Raw genomic sequence first — 20,338 nt, forward strand, 5'->3', positions numbered from 1 at the left:
TCCTTCTTTGACATATTATTGTTGCTAGCATTATTGTCGTGTAGCTTTTTTTCATATCAAGACGAACACGCGGCCACTTGTATTCACCAAAATAGCAAGTGTAAACAGACATTCGCATTTACAGATTTGTTAGCTACCTTTAATTGTTAGAGCAGAAGACAGAGAGGGGATATTTCCTCTGCAAAATCCAACTCCCTTATAAGAAAAGGGTGGGTAGAGAAACAGAACTTAAGTATGAATTAATTTTGATTCTAAGGTTATTGAATGATATGAAATTATTTGGATATGATAAATAATTAATAATGAACTATAAAAACTACACAAGTGTATCAAGGGCCTTATGAAAAGCACGTAATAAATTGGTCCGCATTACATTTGGTCCGGTTTCTTATATAAAAATTACGTAAAGCTCAGACGCTTACGGACTTGGCATGGCCACTCGGCTGATATACTAGTCACGTGTTTTGCTATTTATATTGTAATGAAGTTGAGGCCTTTTAGGCCCTTTAGCGTTTTAAAGGTTAATGTTCGGTAAGTTAACGACTCTTGAGATTGAAGTCAAATGTTATTTAAGTTCTCAATAAAACAGTATTATAAAGTAATATAATAGTTTCTTAGTAAATATGCAATAATTTATTTCTAACTACTGACATTAGTAGAACTGTAATATTAAATTGTTATTATAATAGTTCTATTAAAAGAATAAAAAAACTTAATGTACATACAATCTGTGTAATTTCGTTACTTAACTTTTAATATGATAATGGAACTTAGATAGGTAAATGTTCATATGCATACTAGCTGTCGCCCGCGGCTCCGTCCGCGCGGGATTAAAAATAGATGTTGGCCGATTCTCAGATATTCAATATGCTCACAAAATTTCATGAGAATCGGTCAAGCCGTTTCGGAGGAGTATGGGAACGAAAATTGTGGCACGATAATTTTATATATATGACTAGCTGTAAAAAAAACTTATTTGTCTATGTGTTCTTCCAGGCTATGTGTTGTACCAAATTTCAGTGAGATTTATGCAGCCAATGCGCGGAGCTGCCTTCTAACATACTTCCAACAAACATCCATCCATCTATGCAATAGAATAATTTCGAATGACATGTATAAAATAATATTCACTGATGATTATATTGATTTCATTTAAAAGATTTTTAAGTATAAAAGAGAAATCTTTTTTTATAAAAACTATGTATATTAATGTATCTTTGTATGATAAACGTGGGAAACATAATTGTCTCAATTAACATTTACCGGTCACTCACTTAAATCATTATATTTTTTGTTAATATATAATTCAATACATAATTAAATTAACCGAGCATTTCAAAAGATAATAAAATAATATTGAAATTACTCTAAAAAAATCTTTATAGCACTGTGTGAATTTCGAGTGTCATTTATTCGTATTCTTCCTCCGAATGCGATCAGCGGGGTTAGAAGTGCATTCGCTTGGAAGCGATTCAATAACTAACTTAGTAAATGTATTGACCTGATTGTCGCCCATCAGTTCCATACATTTTTAAATTCTTTATGAAAGCGCATCGAAGCGAATGCACTTTGTCTAGCATCCCTGGCTTATTGTTTATTAATTGGATAATCGTGAGTTTCTAAGACCGAAACCCCCAATATAAAAAATATTTTTATCTCTGTTTTGTAAAAGATATATTTTATACAGGGATTATAATCCCAGAAACCAAGGATAAATGGTATAAACTTTCAAGTAAATATCATTTGGTATGCTGTAAAAACTCAAAAATTAATCATCAACAATGAAGTCACGTAGCTGCACGAAATTGTAATTTGCTTTCAGTTAACAAAGCAAATGCAAACATACCGAGTAATTTTTACATTACCTATGATTATGACAATTGCTCTATATGCTCTGATTATCTATGATATCCCATGTCAACGTAAACGTTGAATTAAAATCACACGGATCCATTAAATTTAATAACTAGTATGTTCTTTTGTCCCTCATAAAAGCACCAACGTTAAACGATGACCCCTGTCTATAAACGTAACAACGTAACATAACTATGATGTAACCTTCATTGCGGTTCCCTCAAATAAATAATTATTTATGTATTTTACCCTTTCAATTTAACTATGTAAAGATTTTGAGAGTATTACGCAGCTGAGCTCGATTCTCGCAAAAAAACTCTAACTGTCAGTATGGCAGAAAGAGGAAAGACTCATCATTTCGGAAAACTCAAATAAATGCTAAAAGATTGCTAGTAATTTTGGCTAAATTTTACGTTCTTCATTTGTTTCTCGAGTAAATCTAAACGTAGCTAATTGTAATATAAGCGTATCATAAGTTAAGAATGTCCAACATCTTAACACACTTTTAATTTAATGAACAGAAAATCTTTTACTTAAAAAAGATATATTTTAAAAAAAACGTCGGATAAATGTACGTATGTAAATCGGAAATCGAAAAACACATTGGTACAAGGCGAGATTCGAACCCAGGACCTGCAGATTGCAAGTCAAGTGCGGTAAGCACCGACGCTCTGTATATCTTTAATATGTATATATTTGTAAACTGCGACGTTATTGCATTTTAAATACATTTACGTGTGTCGGAAGCAGCTCGACATTTTGCAATGAATAGCAATTACTTGCATTACACACTCTTCTGTGTTGCAGCGTCATTAACTATCCAATTTGGAAGGCAACTCTTAACAAATACTGCAGTTAGTGTTTCATTTTGTAATACAGAAAGGCATAGTTTATATCTGTCAAGATCAACCTAATTAGTCAGTTGAACTTTACATGAAATCGAATATTCAATACGAGTCAATAATCAATAACTTTACGTGAATATTTTTAATAGTCTACCAAATACAAGGTCGCTAAGCTTTGGTTTTCGAGAATAAAATCTCTGTATAGAACATATCGTCACCCCTGTCATCCTTGACAAAACAATGATAACAATATGTTGTTTGTAGTCTCAGAAACTCATGATTAGAGTCGTAAATATGTTCTTAATCGAATGTTTATTAAATTTACTCTTGAATATATGGTAATTATGACACTAAAATGCATCTAAAATTCACTTAATGATTTAAATTCAATGTCATGAAACAATAACACCTTTGTTAATGTTAAGTTCTCTTCACAAAAATCTAGGTCAATGTTGTGTCAACTATAATATGCATATTTGATTATCTGTAACATTTTCCTGAGGTTATCGTTGTTATAAACATATGCAATTATTATATTTAATAAAATAAATAGTCTGCTGTCCGGAATTACATTTATTCTATATAATACATAAACATAACGTCTGATATATATAATTCCTTTACTTATATAAAAAAGACTTTAGGTCGGTAGTCGGTATGTTATTGTACATTTAAAAAATCTTTAAAATTTATTTATTTCGTTAAGAATATGTCAAACCACTTATTTTCTCTAGCAGAATAAAATAAAGCAAAAGTAATATACTATGATAATTTACATTTACTTTTCTTTAACTTACAACAAAGAAGATAGAAAAAGGAATCAAAGAACTAGCACTTTTTATCTTAGCTAGTCAAAACATCAGTAGTAAACATGTTGGCGTGTCGAGATGGCCACTAGATCGTAGACAGTTAATTGGCAAACGCACCGTGTAATTATACATAACTTGTTTCGACATTGAAAACGAACGCAACAATGTTGCGATGCACCAGTGATATTGAAGCAACAATACAACGTTTTTTTCATAGTATAAGACGGTAAATGAACAAACGGTCAATCAATTTTCAAAAAGCGAAGTAACCGCTGGGCATAGATAATGTACAATGGACAGATCAAGAAACTATCCCTCCCTCAAGTCTCTACGATATTACTAGCTTTCGCCCACGACTCTGTCCGCACGGGATTTAAAAAAAATAGCCTATGTGTTCTTCCAGATTATGATCTACATATATACCAAATTTCAGTGAGACCTGTTCAGTCGTTCTGGAGATACTTTCAAACATCCATCCATCTAAATATTCGCATTTATAATATTAGTAAGATACTAAAGAATAACGCGTTATCGTAAAATCATAACTATTTTGTGTTGAATATAATTTCGACAAATCTACTTTCTCGTATAAAATTTAGTAACAATACTAAGACAAATCTGTAATTGTTTTTATTTATTAACACGAAACTGCAATCGTATGTCTAAATTTGATATGAAATACATAAATCTGAAACGCAACACTCGATAATTTATGTGGGCGTTCGTGTTTTAATTGCCATTTAAAATTTCATCATACAAAATATATTATAGACTAACACTATAAAATAACATTGCTAAAAAGATCGTTATAAGACCGAAATAAATTTATTCATAATTTTAAATGTGTAGTCAAAGAAAAGTGAGGTTAAGTTTTTATGTTTATGCTTTGGCAGTGCAAACGCTGTTAGATATTTGTGAATTGATTACGATGAAACTAATTATGCATAGCAGTTCTTTGACAACCGTAAATAAATAGGATTTATATCGAAAATTTGCGTATAAACTTGTATTAACATTTCAAAATGTTCACGTATCAAGACGTATCAAATCGATTAATAAACTTTTAATTTACATAGCATTTTTGTGTGAATATTAAATAAATATCAATTGATATAGAAAATAATAGATTTATACAATTTTCTTAATAATTTTCTACTTAACAAATAATTAATCTACGTAACGTATTACACACTATTACAATACAAATGTAGAGATACACAAATAACTTATTTTGTGTTTGTTTCATGTATTTTATTCTCTACTAATATTATAAAGAGGAAAGATTTGATTGTCTGTTGACATTGAAAATACTTTAGAACTGCTGAACCGATTTGAAAAATGTTTTCACTGTTGAGAAGCTACACTATCCCTGGGTGATAAAGGCTATATTTATTACTAGTTTTTAAACTCCGCCTAGACAAAGTCGTGGGCAACTGCTAGTGCTTAATAAGTGTGGGCTACACTGACAGGCGTGACAAAGTGTTATTACTGTCATTTCCAACATATAATTACTGTAACGTGTGATAAAGCATAAAGCGTCATTATTATGAGATGTTTGACGCATTTGACCCCTAGATCCCGTCAGATATGACTTAATTACTGGGTCATATGAACAATAACATATTTCTAACGGTATGCACGTTGCATGTTTTATGGGTTTACTAGCTGTCGCCCGCGACTAAGTACGCGCGGGATAAAAAAATTAGCCTAGTAGCCTATGTGTTCTTCCAGGCTATGTTCTATATGTGTGCCAAATTTTGTCGAGATCTGTTTAGCCGTTCTAGAGATACCTTCAAACAAACATCCATCTAAACATTCGCATTTATGATATTAGTAAGAAGTAAGATTTATTTTGTTATATTTTCTTTACATAACATAACAGTATCTGCATGAAGTTTTTGTTAATTTGAATCCTCAAATATCCATAACATCAAAAATATGAAAATAATAATTTTTCAACAAAAAAAAAATCAACTTGTATGTATTATTGACAATATTTGGAAACCATTTCAATCGCTAAATGAGTAGGATTTTAAACCTACCCTTAATAACGACCAAAGTAGCACATAGAGTTAGTAGCCTTGTTATTGTTTACTACAAGTTTGTTTAACATCTACATTGCATTAGACATAAATAGGAAGCACCTTTCGATCTTATATTGCATTATCAATAATAATTAATAACAATATTATCTCTATTTGTTACAGATATAATCTGGATCGGATCAAGAACTACGAACTCCTTTACGCAAAACTCCTTCCTCGACATAACCTCAAAAGTGACGCTGTCATTTTGACGTTTACAACTTGTTGGTGAAATCGTGAAGTAAACAATAAACAAAAGGACTATGCGGATAGGATTTTTAAAAAGATAACATTAGAAATTTCTCTTGCAACTTCTATTCATAATGGCGTCTTGGAAGTCTTGTTTTTGGACAGTGTTTGTGCTATGCCTGTTGGGAAAGATATCCGGATTGGATAATGGATTGGCTTTAACCCCACCGATGGGTTGGTTGGCGTGGGAACGGTTTAGATGTAACACTGATTGCAAAAATGATCCCGATAATTGTATAAGGTTTGTATTATTTTGTGTTTAAAGTTGTTAGTTTCAATTTTACTGTGTATCCAAGATTCACATACGAGAATGTACGTTCAACTAAAAAAGAAAGAGAACTATGGTCATGTAACTAATACGATGAACGATTGCTTGCGTTTCTTTTCTTTTTATGTTATAGAAGTAAAGACTTATAAACTCTATATTTTATTTTGATACTGTACCGACCCTCTGCAGGGACATCCTGCTCTTTGTTGTCTTGCAGCCTAAACGCCTTCAACGATTTAAAGCCTGAGTTATCAACAGAGTCGTATTATTCTGTACTGTCTTATGGGTATAGATGGGATATTATTTACTTTTTAAAATAATCAACCAGTTAAGTTAATTAAATATAAACGATGAATGTGTAAGAGAAGGGAAAGGCGCGAAAGGGAAATCCGTAATCTTTTCCTATCCACGTGGGTTACGTGTGTTGTTGCTAACTACTATTGTACCAGCACTTTCTTACAGCGACCGACTATTCCGTACTATGACGGATATCCTGGTCAACGAGGGGTACGCGGCGGTTGGCTACGAATACATCAACGTTGACGACTGCTGGCCGGAACGGGAACGTGACGCGCGCGGCAGACTGGTGCCCGATAGAGAAAGATTCCCGTACGGAATGAAGAGCTTATCTGATTACGTGAGTACTCGCTTTGTTATTTTTTACACTTTGTTTGCCATGGTTGGACGGCCCTGATTGGTATACTTATTAAGGGTTGAGGACGTGGTTTTAATATTCCGTTTATTAAATAGTAAAATGGTTACGGTTTTGAAGTTTGTTGATATTTAAAATTTAAATGTTACGGCCGCTATTGAGCAAAAATACAGTTTAGAAACATTACCAATTTAGTAAAAATTAATTGCTATTTAAATTTCTTCAGTAGAATTTAAATTTACATTAATTACATATTTCGTGTTTTGTGGTTAATTTTTTGCATTTGAAATTATGCAAAGGAGTGTTATAAATTTCATTAAATACCTAATTAACATCACATAAATTCTTCTCATTTAGATGGAAAAATAGTGTTTATGCGATAAATTTATATTTTGTAACATGTCTTAGTAAGGGAAAGATAAAATTTATCCGGTCTGTTTTCTAAAAAAGGTAATAAAATCTCATCAAAATTACTATGAGTTAAGTTATCGCACTTTAGTCCCATTTATAGATATGTTTTCTTCAATAAAACTAATTAAAACAAGATATATAAGTAACATGTTATGCGTTATTTTAACTTTATCGTTGATGATTAAATGACATCGATATATTTTAACCTTTAAACAAGATAAATAGAAAACAATGTAGCTATAATGGCGTGTAACCATCGAACCATTTGAAAGACATAAACACGTGATTTCGTTACGTCAAGTGATGTACCACGGAATTGACATTTCGTGTCGCATCACTCATGACAAATGCATACCACGTGTAGGAATTAAATCGATTGCGTACAAGTTCATGAATCTTATTATTTCGTGATTTACTTACTAAATAAATGTGTTGATTTGTTATTTTAAAGTGGCTGGCAAAAAAGTACAAAAAGAAGAAATAAAAATAGAGAATTAAATCATACAAAAAAGGAAAAAAAACAAAACCTTTCAAGACTGTTTTTTGATTAGACACCAATTCTATCAAAAGTAATAATGAAATTGCATAATCGGTCTTTAACAAAGTGCATCCGATCTCTATCGTTGTTTATGGCAGATGTCTTTATTTACTGCGAACTCCTGCCAATCATAGACAAATTGAAACTTCCTGCATAAAAGTGCACTTGTTTGACTTTGTCAACTGTATCATGAACAATAAGCATTGTGTTTTGTAACAGGTTATAAAAAGCAATGTGGTATTACCAACAAAAAGATTTGAATACTAGTGGATTGGTCAATTTAATTCTAATCATATAGATTATTGTTTCCAAGTTTCCGTGAGTTTCTACTGCTGAAACATTCGTAAAGAAATATTATTAACCTTCTACAACTTGACGTAGACATAAATATGTTTTAAACACCAACAAACTTATCAGACCCAGTGTCAGTCAAATTAATTATGATAGCTCACTAGCGCCCCCATGACAAAGCTAAAAAAGTGTCACAAGATTCTTTTCTTAGCTGTCTTGTCATTTTTAATGTTATTTTCTATGACTATATTAAGATTTAGTTGTTGGGAAAGATATTGTGATGTTATGTACATTAAAAATTGTGTTACGACCTTCTTTTTAAGTGACGTATGTTTTTTTACGAAGTTCAAGATTGTATTTGGAACAGAGTATAAAATGTAAATTAAATTATATTAAGCAAATACAGATTAAATGAACAGCAATTGTATCTAGGTCGATCAGTATATCAATGTCGTATTGTGAATGTATTGTACTTGTACACGCAATAGTATGTGAATGGAAGATTTATGTACTTGTATGTTTCGTTTTTATATTTATGTATGCACTTTTTTTATTATCAAAATGATTCAGAATTTTTATTCGTGTATTTTGTGCTCATATGATAGTCTGAGCGGTCTTGATAAAACTGGATCAAAATTCGTTTGTACTTGACCTTAATTTAATTTATCAAGTTCTCACGAAATATTATCGTTATAATCATAATAACGAAAATATTAATTATTGCTATTGTATAATATTTTTAATTCCTACGATTGTATTCAATTGTAACTATTCTGTAGCATCTTTGTAAGTAAATTTTTTAATTTAGTAACATTTCCTTGTTTATAATTCCACGCGATTTACGAGTTGCAAGAGTTTACTAATCAATTTCGTAATAGGCTATTGCTTCCATACGAAATAGACGTAACATTTTCTATGTTAAACGAGGTTCAGGCTAAGCGCCATCTGCGCTCGGCCACAGTGCAAACAGTGACTACTCAGTCACAAAAAAACAATTCTATGCATAGAGTCTTAAACGCTAATTAATTACACTTTCATAACCGTACTATCTTACTAATCTTATTTTTTACTAATATTATAAATGCGAATGTTTAGATGGTTGGATGTTTGTTTGACGGTATCTCCGACACTGCCCAACGAATATCGCTGAAATTTGGCATAAATGTAGAACATAGTCTGGAAGAACACATAACCACTTAAGGTTTTTTTTTAACTTAGCGCGGACTGAGTTGCGGGCAACAGCTTGTTATAAGTCTGATAAATAAATAAAGTTATCTTTGTACATCGCAATGCTTTTTAGATAAAGATATATCGGAGTTTATACGTTGGATATTTTTATATCCATTTGAATATCTGCAAAAACAACTAACAGAAGTTATAAGTTATTTAATTGTTATTTTTCTTGCTTTTTAAAAGTTTTTTTTTTTAGTTTTGCACACTTATCACTACAAATACTAGTATATTTCCAACTATTATAATTATAGTAGATTTAGAGTATACGTAATTGAAGAAATTCTCAAAGAATAGACTACATTTTTATGATATGTTTAATGCACTTTATATTATATTATATTTTCGTTTGTGATTTCTTTTTTTTTTTACGTGAAGATTGAAAGATTAACTCAACTTTCACCATTAAAAGTTAAAGAAAGTAGATCAATTTTCTTTCCACTTCAATAATTGATGTACTGTCTTACACGTACTACTCGTGCGCTATAATATAAGAGCATAATGTCATGACGTCATTACCTATGTAACCTATGTAATAAAATTAACTCAATTGATCATAATCCTATGTAAAATTTATTCATATGTACGTACACCATATTTAATTTCAGAGCCTTGAACCACACACAACGTTTTTCCGACTGGAAACAGAGCACATGTTAACCATTGATCTTTAATGTAAAAAGACGCTTTATTTAAAATTCCTTGAAGCATGTCGTTCGTTGTCTGCATTTTAAATATACAACAACAACCGACGAATATATCACTATAATATCACTTTAAATATGCACGTGACTGTTATTAATTCGAATTCATTTATAAAATAAATATAAGTTTAATAATATTTATTTTATGCGCATATTTAAAATAGGAATAACTCTGTATGTTATCCTAATAGGATAGGATAATATACAGAGTATTAGGTCGGATATTTCTTGTAAACTTATTTAAAATGGAAATGAATCCTTGTAATTTAACGAACTTTTTAATATTTGGCACAGATGTAGAACATAGTCTGGAAGAACGCATAGACTATTACGAAGATTTTTATTAAAACCGCGCGGACGGAGTCGCGGACGACATCTTGTGTATACATATTTACGTAGCTGACTGTATATATCTGTACAGCGAAGTATGAAAAATTATGTAGGTATAAAAGTAACAATTGTTACCTTCACAATACTCCAGACTCTAAAGAGACAATGCCTATTTAAATTATTGCAAAGTACAGACAAATAAGTCAACTAACTAACGTAAAAAAGTACACTGACCGTTTAGTTATGTCGATGATTAACAAAATATTTATGAGAAAAACATAAAAAGAACGCTTTAAATTTCGCAGTTTTTGTTGCGATTTCATCAGAGTATATGACAAGATACTTGTAATAATTACAATCGTGCGGATAATGACTATAACAACGATAAGATTATGCATAAGTTTTCTAGAATATGTAACCGTTACAATTAACACCACAATAAAACATCAGTTCGCGTAAATTAAAAAAAAAACTATTTAAATGCGTATGGAACACGGGAATGAATTTTTTTATTTGAATGAATTGAACTATGCTTCGTTCTTAGACCGTATTTATGAAGTATTGACTATATTTATGAAGTAATTGTACATTGGGCCCAGCACGAATATTTGTGAGAATCGCCTTCGTATCATCATCGTCAATTATGTCAAAATTAGTATGAGATTTGTGATGTACTTTTCGCCTGATAGGGTCGCTGCACAAATTTCGACGAAGACGATACGATAGCAAAACAAATATTCGTGCTAGGCCCACAGTTCAAAAGGTTACTCATTCGTTCATTCACTCGAATTTATTATATGAATTCGTAAAACCATTTCGTTTTTGAGGTTATCAACAACGATCAATAGTATTCTAGAATCTAGAATAATTTGTATAAATTAAGTATTTGATAAACTATTTCCCCTTTTTAATTTTACTCCACACTTCCAAGTGCAGTATGAATTTTGTATTTTATGTTTTTGTTCCGCTTCTGTTTCTCTCGCTACACTTTTACTCTCCGTTGGGCAATTTTGTTCGAAATCGTTTACCAGATCACTTTAGCCGCTTTATCGAATTGAGTGAAAGTGAAATATTTTTGAACCAATTAAATGATCTCTAATCAGATTTTAACTGCAAGCACTTTTGCTCTTAGTGGTAATGACGATAATACTTTTCTGCCCGCGATTATGTCCGCGCGGAATTATAAAAATGCTTTATTAGGTGCCTATGTGTTCTTTCAGACTATGCTCTACATCTATTTCAAATTTCACCGAGATCCATACAGCCGTTCTGGAGAAACCTTTTATCAAACATCCAAATCTATCCATCTAAACATTTGCATTTATAATATTAGTAACATTTTACACTAAGATACACCTTTCAAAATTTTCTTGAGGATAATTCACACGTTACTAAATTAAAACTACAGAACATTTTAATAATAAATAATTTTGCAATGAAACGTTACGTTGAATACATCATGACATGATAGATGAGGTTACAGTTATTGTCCAGTTAAACCGCGAATTCAATGAAACGGTCTCATTCCAATAGTAAAACCGGATTTCTACCGCATTGCAAAGACCTGGCACGTGAAAGCGCAACAGAGCCATCTAAATCTGATCATAGACAATTAGGGTTGTCATCACAATATAGGGTTGCCAAGAACTTAAAACCTTCTTTGTAAAAGTGTTATGATTAAGCAAATTTCTGCACTTTTAAACCGTTTTCACACTATATCAATTGATTGCTAGGAAAGTTTAAGTAGGCACTTTCTTATGTAAAATTAATATTTGTAAATAATATTTATTGTGGACTGTTAATATTCTTGTAAAACTGCAAAATCAATATTAAAAATACTAAAGTTGGTTTCTTCGTAATACTGGTGAACTTATATTCGCCTAATTTTACTTTTTTTCCATCTTTTTTAGTGCCCAAAGTTGCACTTATTATGCTCTGTTGATATTATTAAAATAAGAGGCAATATTCATGTCAATTGCAAGCTGCAAATCTAAGACCGTACCGTTAAAATTCCTAAACAACTTAATTTGAATAAAACGGTGTTTCGCTTCTGAATTCTAGGTTGACAAACTTTGCTCAGGTCACTTAGGTGTGCCAAGTTGGAAACTAGGATTTTTATTTACCGAATACCTTAAGCTAAAAATTGATAAAATATTTAAATAAAATTATTTGTCAATTATGCTGACTGCTTTAAGGCAAAAATACATTATTATCCTTTAATTTAAATAAAATAGAAGAAATAACAACAATATCAAGGGTTTCGACAACAAAATTTGACAGTACATCCGATAACATACAAATAGTTATCAATTTTCCGAGATATACAACTAGCTACCATATTTATACGCATAAGTCAATGGAATGAAAACTAATTCTTCTATACTGTAACCGCAATACATGAAAATACGTTACTCTCAATAAACCACGCGTTGTGCATTTTAATATAAATCAATATTTACACTTACCGGTATTACTTGCCTGTTGACATGACCTTAATAAAATACAGTAAGTCAAGTGAAGTCAATAATTCTATTAAAGTGTACGCCAGTTTTCTATTGCTAAAACACTAACAAAATATATTATTTTTATCTCAGTTTTTTCAACTAAAATAAAAGGGAGGGCAATATAATTTACGTGCGTTTCGATAGTCTTAATGACATGATTTAGTTTTTCTTTGCATTTATATGTCCCGGTTAAAACTTGTTTTACATGATTTCACTGCACCATATTAAAATTGGTGGTAGAGATAGAATCAAGACAGAAATCTAACCAAACTAAAATACAAATATTTAAGAAAGTTTTTACCTACCTAAATAGATTACTTTTAATTTTTTCACTCTTAACCTTTACCCATTTCGAAAGTCACCTCGAATTCTTTCAATTTCCAACTATGAAATTGAATTTAGATCGCCGAAGATGTTTTCACAACTTTCCACTCAGCATGATATCGGTTATTAGCATGCGTTCATTTATACTTGTCTTGTACTTGACCTACTGCTACAAAAATAAGATTACGTAATAATAAGTAGATTGAAAATTTTTGACCTAGAAACGTCAAAGTATATTGATACGTTTCCGTCCTTTCTAAGCCTTGATATAATGATTCAATTGTCAAAATGGGATATAATATGTAACCTCATACTTAACATAATCTTTCATTAGAATGAAAAATTGTCAGTATAATAATTAGCTTTTATAATATCAAAGTATTTGGATTCGGTAATTGAACTAAGTAATGCTGACTAAATAGTCCATAGTAGATGGAAATGTTAGCGCGGATAATTTGATTTTACAGTCCTATTAAGGACATCATCTGTCCCTTTTTCCTACATAGATTCGGCATATTTAACTACTCTCCCATACACTATTAGCTATATCTTAAATCATTCCTGTCTTATCCTCTTTCATACAATCCATATATATCCTTTTTCCTCTACCTTAAAGATAACTAAACATACTATAGAATCAAAATATACTTATTAAAGCTATAAACAATTCAAAACATACGTATTTCTGCGAAGTTAAACAATCGTTCATTAATATTCATTGTGTCATGTCAGAGATCCGCATATTTAAATCCGTCACAAAATACCGCCCAGTATCGATGTCGGCATAGAAGATATAGATCCCCGCACACTAGACTTTTATTCGCATTTAGTTTGTTCGTGCACTTAATCAATATGAGCATTTATGAAGGTGCACATTACACAGATCACATGCTCGTACATGATTAAGCAAACGATTAAACTAACGTACTTCAATCTGCAGTGTGGGTGTCTCTTACACTGACAGAAACTTTGATACATTTTTATACAAGATCAAAGTAAATGTAATTTGAATATTGATGCTTGGTAGTGTCATATTCATCGGACTTTGGATTCCATTTAGACCCCCCTTTTAGAGCTCTGGGGGGTCAACACTTTTCATAATTCTTTGTATACCATTGGGTTATAGAATTAAATATATTTTATATAATATATGGTTTTAATAATATCGCTTTACATGTGAACAATAAAAAAAAACTTTCTAGTTTGCAATGGGGCTAAGATGTTCATAAGAACCAAAGTCTATATAGAAATAAAAACAGAACAAAGCTTTTTCAACATTTTCAAGATACGCACATAGGATTAAAATATTATTACCTTTTATTTCTATAAATTTATACATAGGAAACTATTTATTGAGATTTAAGATGTAGATTCCGCGACTAATCGATTCAGCAATTTACCGGATACATAATATAAAATTATTACAACACAACTTCCTCCAAATCTAAAACAATATCCTGCACGAATTAATGCCGTTGCAAATTACATATATATATGACCTTAATAAAAGCTTATACCTTTTAAAGTAAGTTATATACAAACATATATACATAATACGTCTTATATTGAGGTCACTATAGTAGTAACTATATTCGATTGGATGTCTACGTAGGAGTGATAAATTAAGTAATGTTTTTATTAATATTTGATAAATATATTCACGAAGTTTTGAATTTTGATTATTACTAAGAAATATCCAATCTAAGGGCTAAAGCATACTGCTCCGAAAGCGAAACGTAACCGAAGCGAAGTCAAAGATAGAAAATTAGTTTTGTTTCTTTGATGCGTAATATTTAGCTCACAGAGCTAAACCAAACTATGCTCTGTCTCTCTCTCTCTCAGTCTCTCCCTCTATTCACTCCTTCTGTTTATTTTAAGCTTTTTTTATTAACGAATGAAGCAGCGCTTGACTGACGTCGCAATAGAGTTGTTGTTAGTTAAATCCTTAAACGTTTAAACACAACAGGCCTATTCATAAATGTACTAATGACATTTCCAAGCAAACCACGCAAAAGAATTGCGATCTCGTTTGTAACAGTGTCGACACACTAGGGCCCTTCATGTGAACTATTCAACAATAAACAAACAACAATACAGACTGACAGCCGGTATCTATATATCTCGGTTGACCTTCGTAGGCGGTGTCGGGTGCGGTTCCCACGCGTTCGCCTTGCCGTTTGCGACAGATCGCGAAACGACTCGCCCTATTGTGGTGGCAGCTTTATGTTTCTCATGTGTAACTGATATTAGTCTATGCAAAAGAAAGACTGCTATTATTTTACAAAAGGACTAAAAGAAATTAATCATACTAATATTATAATGCCAATGCCTGGATAGGTGGATGTTTGTTTGAAAGTATGTCGAGAACGGGTGTATGGTTCTCATTGAAATTTGGCATAGACGTAGAACATAATCTGGAGGAACACATAAGCTACTAATTAAGCGGCAGCTAGTATTATATAACACTAATATAAAATTATATTGACTCAATTACATAGCTTTTAAACAATTTTTAGAGTGCGGGAAAATTAACTTTCTAAATCTTATAAAATAATATCCTATATCATTAGATTTAATAAGGCAAGTCTAAATAAAACAGTTAGTGCTTTTACATAAAGTTTAATATGTAAATATTAAAGTATTTAATTTTTGATTAAATTTATCAACGGATGTTAAAACATAAATATTGAACGTAAATATTCATGTGCAAATATGTTCTAACATTAAATCGCTTTATGAGCTGGGAATGGGTTTCGGTTGTTGCAACAAGTTGCCTTCGCCGGAAGTCGTCAATACGTTAAGGATTACGAAGGACTTTGACGTTTATTCGTAATAGGGTTGTACATGAACATTTCGACAAAAATATTTTTTTATATGTTCAAGTTAAAGAATCTGTTTCAATTGTTATTGTGTGTTAAAGTTTTTGATAGTTTTAGACATTATTAATGAGAATCCTTTGGCGCGAATGGCGCGAATGGCGCGCTTTCATTACCAAGTCAAGTGTCAGAATGATTAGTGAGGGGAAATGTCGACATTTTAGTAAGGCTAGTTGCGCCAGTATACCGACACAGTGTCGGATTTTCTTCCTAACAATAGCGAAATATTTTATTTAGCTGTATAAAAATTACTCAAACTTAAATCTCTGAATTTTTACTTTACGAAATGTAAGTTATGACACTTTTTTAATTTTTTTTGATTGACAATTCTAGTTCGTAGTTGGATTTGTCAAGCCCTGTTTATTAGAAAAAGAGAAAACCGTGGAAGGCATTAAGATGGTTATAATGTCATATGAATTTTGATTTCAAAATGGCGATGTAATAACCAGTTTTCCCACGTCGCCGCGCGAAACTAGCGCTAGCATTAACGTACATCAATAATGAAATGGGAATACGTCAGTCGTGTTTTTCAATGTCCCAGTTACTTGTAATAAGTAAGCAATTATTTTGTTACGTAAATCGACGAGCGAATAGTACGCATCGTTGAATTGCAAACGTTTTTACCACTGTTACAGATTAGGTGGAAAATTTCTTACCTTAGTATTGATAAAATTATATTAAGAAAGGTTAACTTTGTGTACTGTAAATTAACTCAATATCGCTAGTTGGGAGGTTAAATTAAAAAGTTTATTGATTGTGGAGACCCACACTAATGTCCATAATGATGATGCGACTAAGCTGTCTTGAGACTAGATGTAAAATGTATTCCGCAATGAAAGTAAGGAAGGAAATATTAATGATAAGGTTCGATGTATTATAAATGAATGGCGCTGTCAATGTGTATGGATATATAAAACCAACGTTAAAATCTTGTAGTTTAGGTATAATCCTATTACTGAATGAGCATTGAAATACACACGAGTTCACTTTTGTTCGTTGGCTTACGAAATACATGACCTTGGGGCAAGAAATGGGAGCGTTTGTGCTGCTTTTAGGGCTGCCACAAAATATTAATTGAAGATTTTTTGAAAGTATAACTCATAGATTGAAAAAGACCCGAACATATACCAATTTTGTTCATTTTGCTGAATAAAGATTCATAGTTAACCCAGAAATAAAATGGCAGAGTTCATTAAAGTATCGTGTCTATTGAATCGAAGTTAAAACATTTTTTTTTCTCATAAGTCGATTCTATGTGTACCGTATTTGGGTAACACGGTCGTTTGTGTAACCTATCAATTATGTCACCTTAGTATTCACACGTAACATAGCAGCCCTAGTTTATAGCATTCCTTTGATCATAGATAACAATCAGATTTTTAATCTATTACGCTTTGCAAAAAAAACCGGTTATCAAACAATAGACATCGTATACTCTCAAAGATCAAATTCGTCTGACGTTACTTAATCTATGATTTCGGGTATGCCCCAGACAATTACCCGATTTTGTATTGTTTTTTTTTTTCTTAATTCGAGTACTCTAATTTACAATTAACGTAAACTATTTGCCCTCGAAAACCGGAGACGTTTTTAACACGTAATAACTAGTAATCATCATAGGTGTAACAATTTTACGAACTGGCAAAAGATAATTGTACCAATTTTTTTGCAATTACGAACAAAAAATGAACAATCGTACAAGAGCATCAAGGTAATATAGATACATAGTTATCATACTATGATAACAGGATGTATTTATCGTATTGCTTTTGACCGGGACTTCGTCCGCGTAGATTAAAACATTATTAAGTAGTCTGTGCGTTATTCAGTTAGTAATCTATCTTCCATCCAGATCTGTTTAGCCCCCCTTCGGATGTATGTTATAAGTAAGAATAAAACTGTTTTTACCCAGGTTAAATATTTAGGCTAAGCAGATAATACATTGATGCGTGGAAAAAACCTTCTATATGCATAGTCCCTTTTTTTTTAATAAATACACTACGTCTGTAACCTAGAAGGATAGGCGGAGATTACAGCTTTTGCTATAGAGCAGCCAACCAGCCTATATATATTTAATATACAAATATTTATTTTATTATAGTTTTTTTTAATTCAATGTATGTGATTTATATCTTATATATTGGTTTCAGGTTCACAGCAAAGGTCTGAAATTCGGGATATACGAAGACTATGGCAACTTCACATGCGCCGGATATCCGGGCGTTGTCGGCCATCTTGCCGGAGGTAAGATTTTCTTTGTAATTTCATTTAGATTTTTTAAACTTAAAAATTGACATCCAGTCCAAACCTATCAAAAAATTACCTTTATAACCACAGACTTTTTAAAGGCGTGTTCGGCATCCACAAAACACTGAATGTCTATGATAAATCCATAAACAATAAATGACATTATCAGTCAGTTTATTTCAAGTTATCTCCGGTTGAACGGATCTCGCTTAAATTTGGTATAGATCTCGAACGTATCCTGGAAGAAGTCATAGCCCACTAATTATGTTTTTTTTATTCCACGCGGACGGAGTCGCAGGCGATAGCTAGTATTAAATAACTAAGCCACGACCTTAAATTGTAATGCATAAATCGATATTATTATGTTATAAAATTATCTAAGATTTTACAACATAGTTTGCGTAATATCAATAAAAACTTATTGAACATATAAAATATATTTTAATTGCAACGTAACATATTACGCTACATTCATTATATCTCTTCCGTGCTTCTGTTAACCCGTAGAACGGAAATAGCGTGAATATGTTTGATTACAATAACAAATAGAGTCAAGGAAGTATCGTTAACACGATTGCTCATCGATTATTTCGTAGTCAGGTTGTTAACAATTACGATTCATAAACTTGTCGATTGACATGCTAAGTTTTTATGTCAAAGTCTAAAGTAATCATTAAACTGCCCTAAGTTAGTAGTATATACAAGTTTTTTCCGTTGGAGCTGGTGCTAATCAGATTTTTGTTTTAATTTGCTAATCATTTACAGGTTTTATTTATTTCCAAGTTTTAAGTAAATAAGTAGTAAGTAGGATTTTAAATTAACTTGTTACCACAATGGTTACTAGACACGTGCGAGAGTTATGCAACTTGTATGATGAGTAGCAATTGATCCACTTTCCGTGACGGCCGTAAGAATATCAATAGACGTATGTAATTTGCCTTTTATGCTGTACGAATATTTAATGGGGCAATTTCAATTTTGGAATACTTTTAACATTACGTTATTCAATGGGGTTAGCGCAAAACTACGTTGAGCAACTGTTAAGGTGTAATGTTGAATAATATTTATTCTTAGTCATCGAAAATACAGATTATATAGATGACAACGCTAAAATAAAAGTATGTAATATAATCGTTTGAAAGTGTTGTTTGATTATTGTGTGACGTATTTTGTACTTTACATTACAAACATCTGAGCAAACATGAATAATAGGTTGTAGAGAGAACGATTTATGTTACAATTTCGTCGATTTTCGTCCAGTTTTCAAAGACTTGTAAAGTTAACACTTTTAATGACGTCTCTATTCATTCCCATAATAATTACAGACATTATAGCAAATTATCATAAGCTACGATTAACAAAAAGTTAAGAGTCAGAAATCTAATGATAATCTGGATTATAATAAGAGATGGTTTATAATCTGTAATATTTTATCTTCAGATGCGGCTACATTCGCGGCATGGGATGTCGACTACGTGAAGTTGGACGGATGCTATGCGCTGCCCGCGGACATGGACCACGGTTACCCAGCGTTTGGCCGCGAACTCAACCTCACCGGCCGACAGATGGTCTATTCTTGCAGCTGGCCCGTCTACCAAATATACGCCGGGATACAGGTCAGGTCACACTCTTTACTCCGTAGTTCTATCTATGCTTTTACAAAGTAAAGCGGGAAAAAGTAGTGATGACGACATATATAGTTCTTTTGAAAACAACACCATCTAGTGATTCTTTTTGAAATCGAAAACGCCATCTAACGGTTTTTGTGGACAACATCAACTGCCCCATCTATTGGATTTTTATAGTTGTCAAGTTTATAAGCGATGCAGCAGAGATTCCATCAATATTACTATTTAGTAATAAAATTTTATTTCTAATTCCCAGCCCAACTTCACGTCGATAATCGAGCACTGCAACCTGTGGCGTAACTTCGACGACATCCAGGACTCGTGGGCGTCCGTCGAGTCTATCATAGACTACTACGGAAACCACCAGGACGTGATCGTGCCGAACGCTGGCCCCGGACACTGGAACGACCCTGACATGGTAATTTTACTTAATGTTTTATAGCCCGACTGAAGGGATAACGATAATGTTGAAAGAGTATGTATAATATATCTCA

The 20,338-nt window shown here is 31.9% G+C and overlaps 1 protein-coding gene across 1 annotated transcript in view; it reads left to right on the forward strand.

Annotated features, from left to right (window-relative positions):
• Nucleotides 1–20,338, forward strand: part of LOC106120756 (alpha-N-acetylgalactosaminidase) — a 38,685-nt gene that overhangs the window by 15,802 nt on the left and 2,545 nt on the right. The window contains 5 exon segments of the mRNA NM_001311996.1: nt 5,716–6,082; nt 6,572–6,746; nt 18,120–18,213; nt 19,657–19,832; nt 20,101–20,262. Of these exon segments, the coding sequence (NP_001298925.1) occupies nt 5,916–6,082; nt 6,572–6,746; nt 18,120–18,213; nt 19,657–19,832; nt 20,101–20,262 (774 nt within the window). The 5' untranslated portion in view covers nt 5,716–5,915.

Source organism: Papilio xuthus, unplaced genomic scaffold, assembly GCF_000836235.2.
Source record: "Papilio xuthus unplaced genomic scaffold, Pxut_1.1 DF826949.1, whole genome shotgun sequence".
NCBI lineage: Eukaryota > Metazoa > Arthropoda > Insecta > Lepidoptera > Papilionidae > Papilio > Papilio xuthus.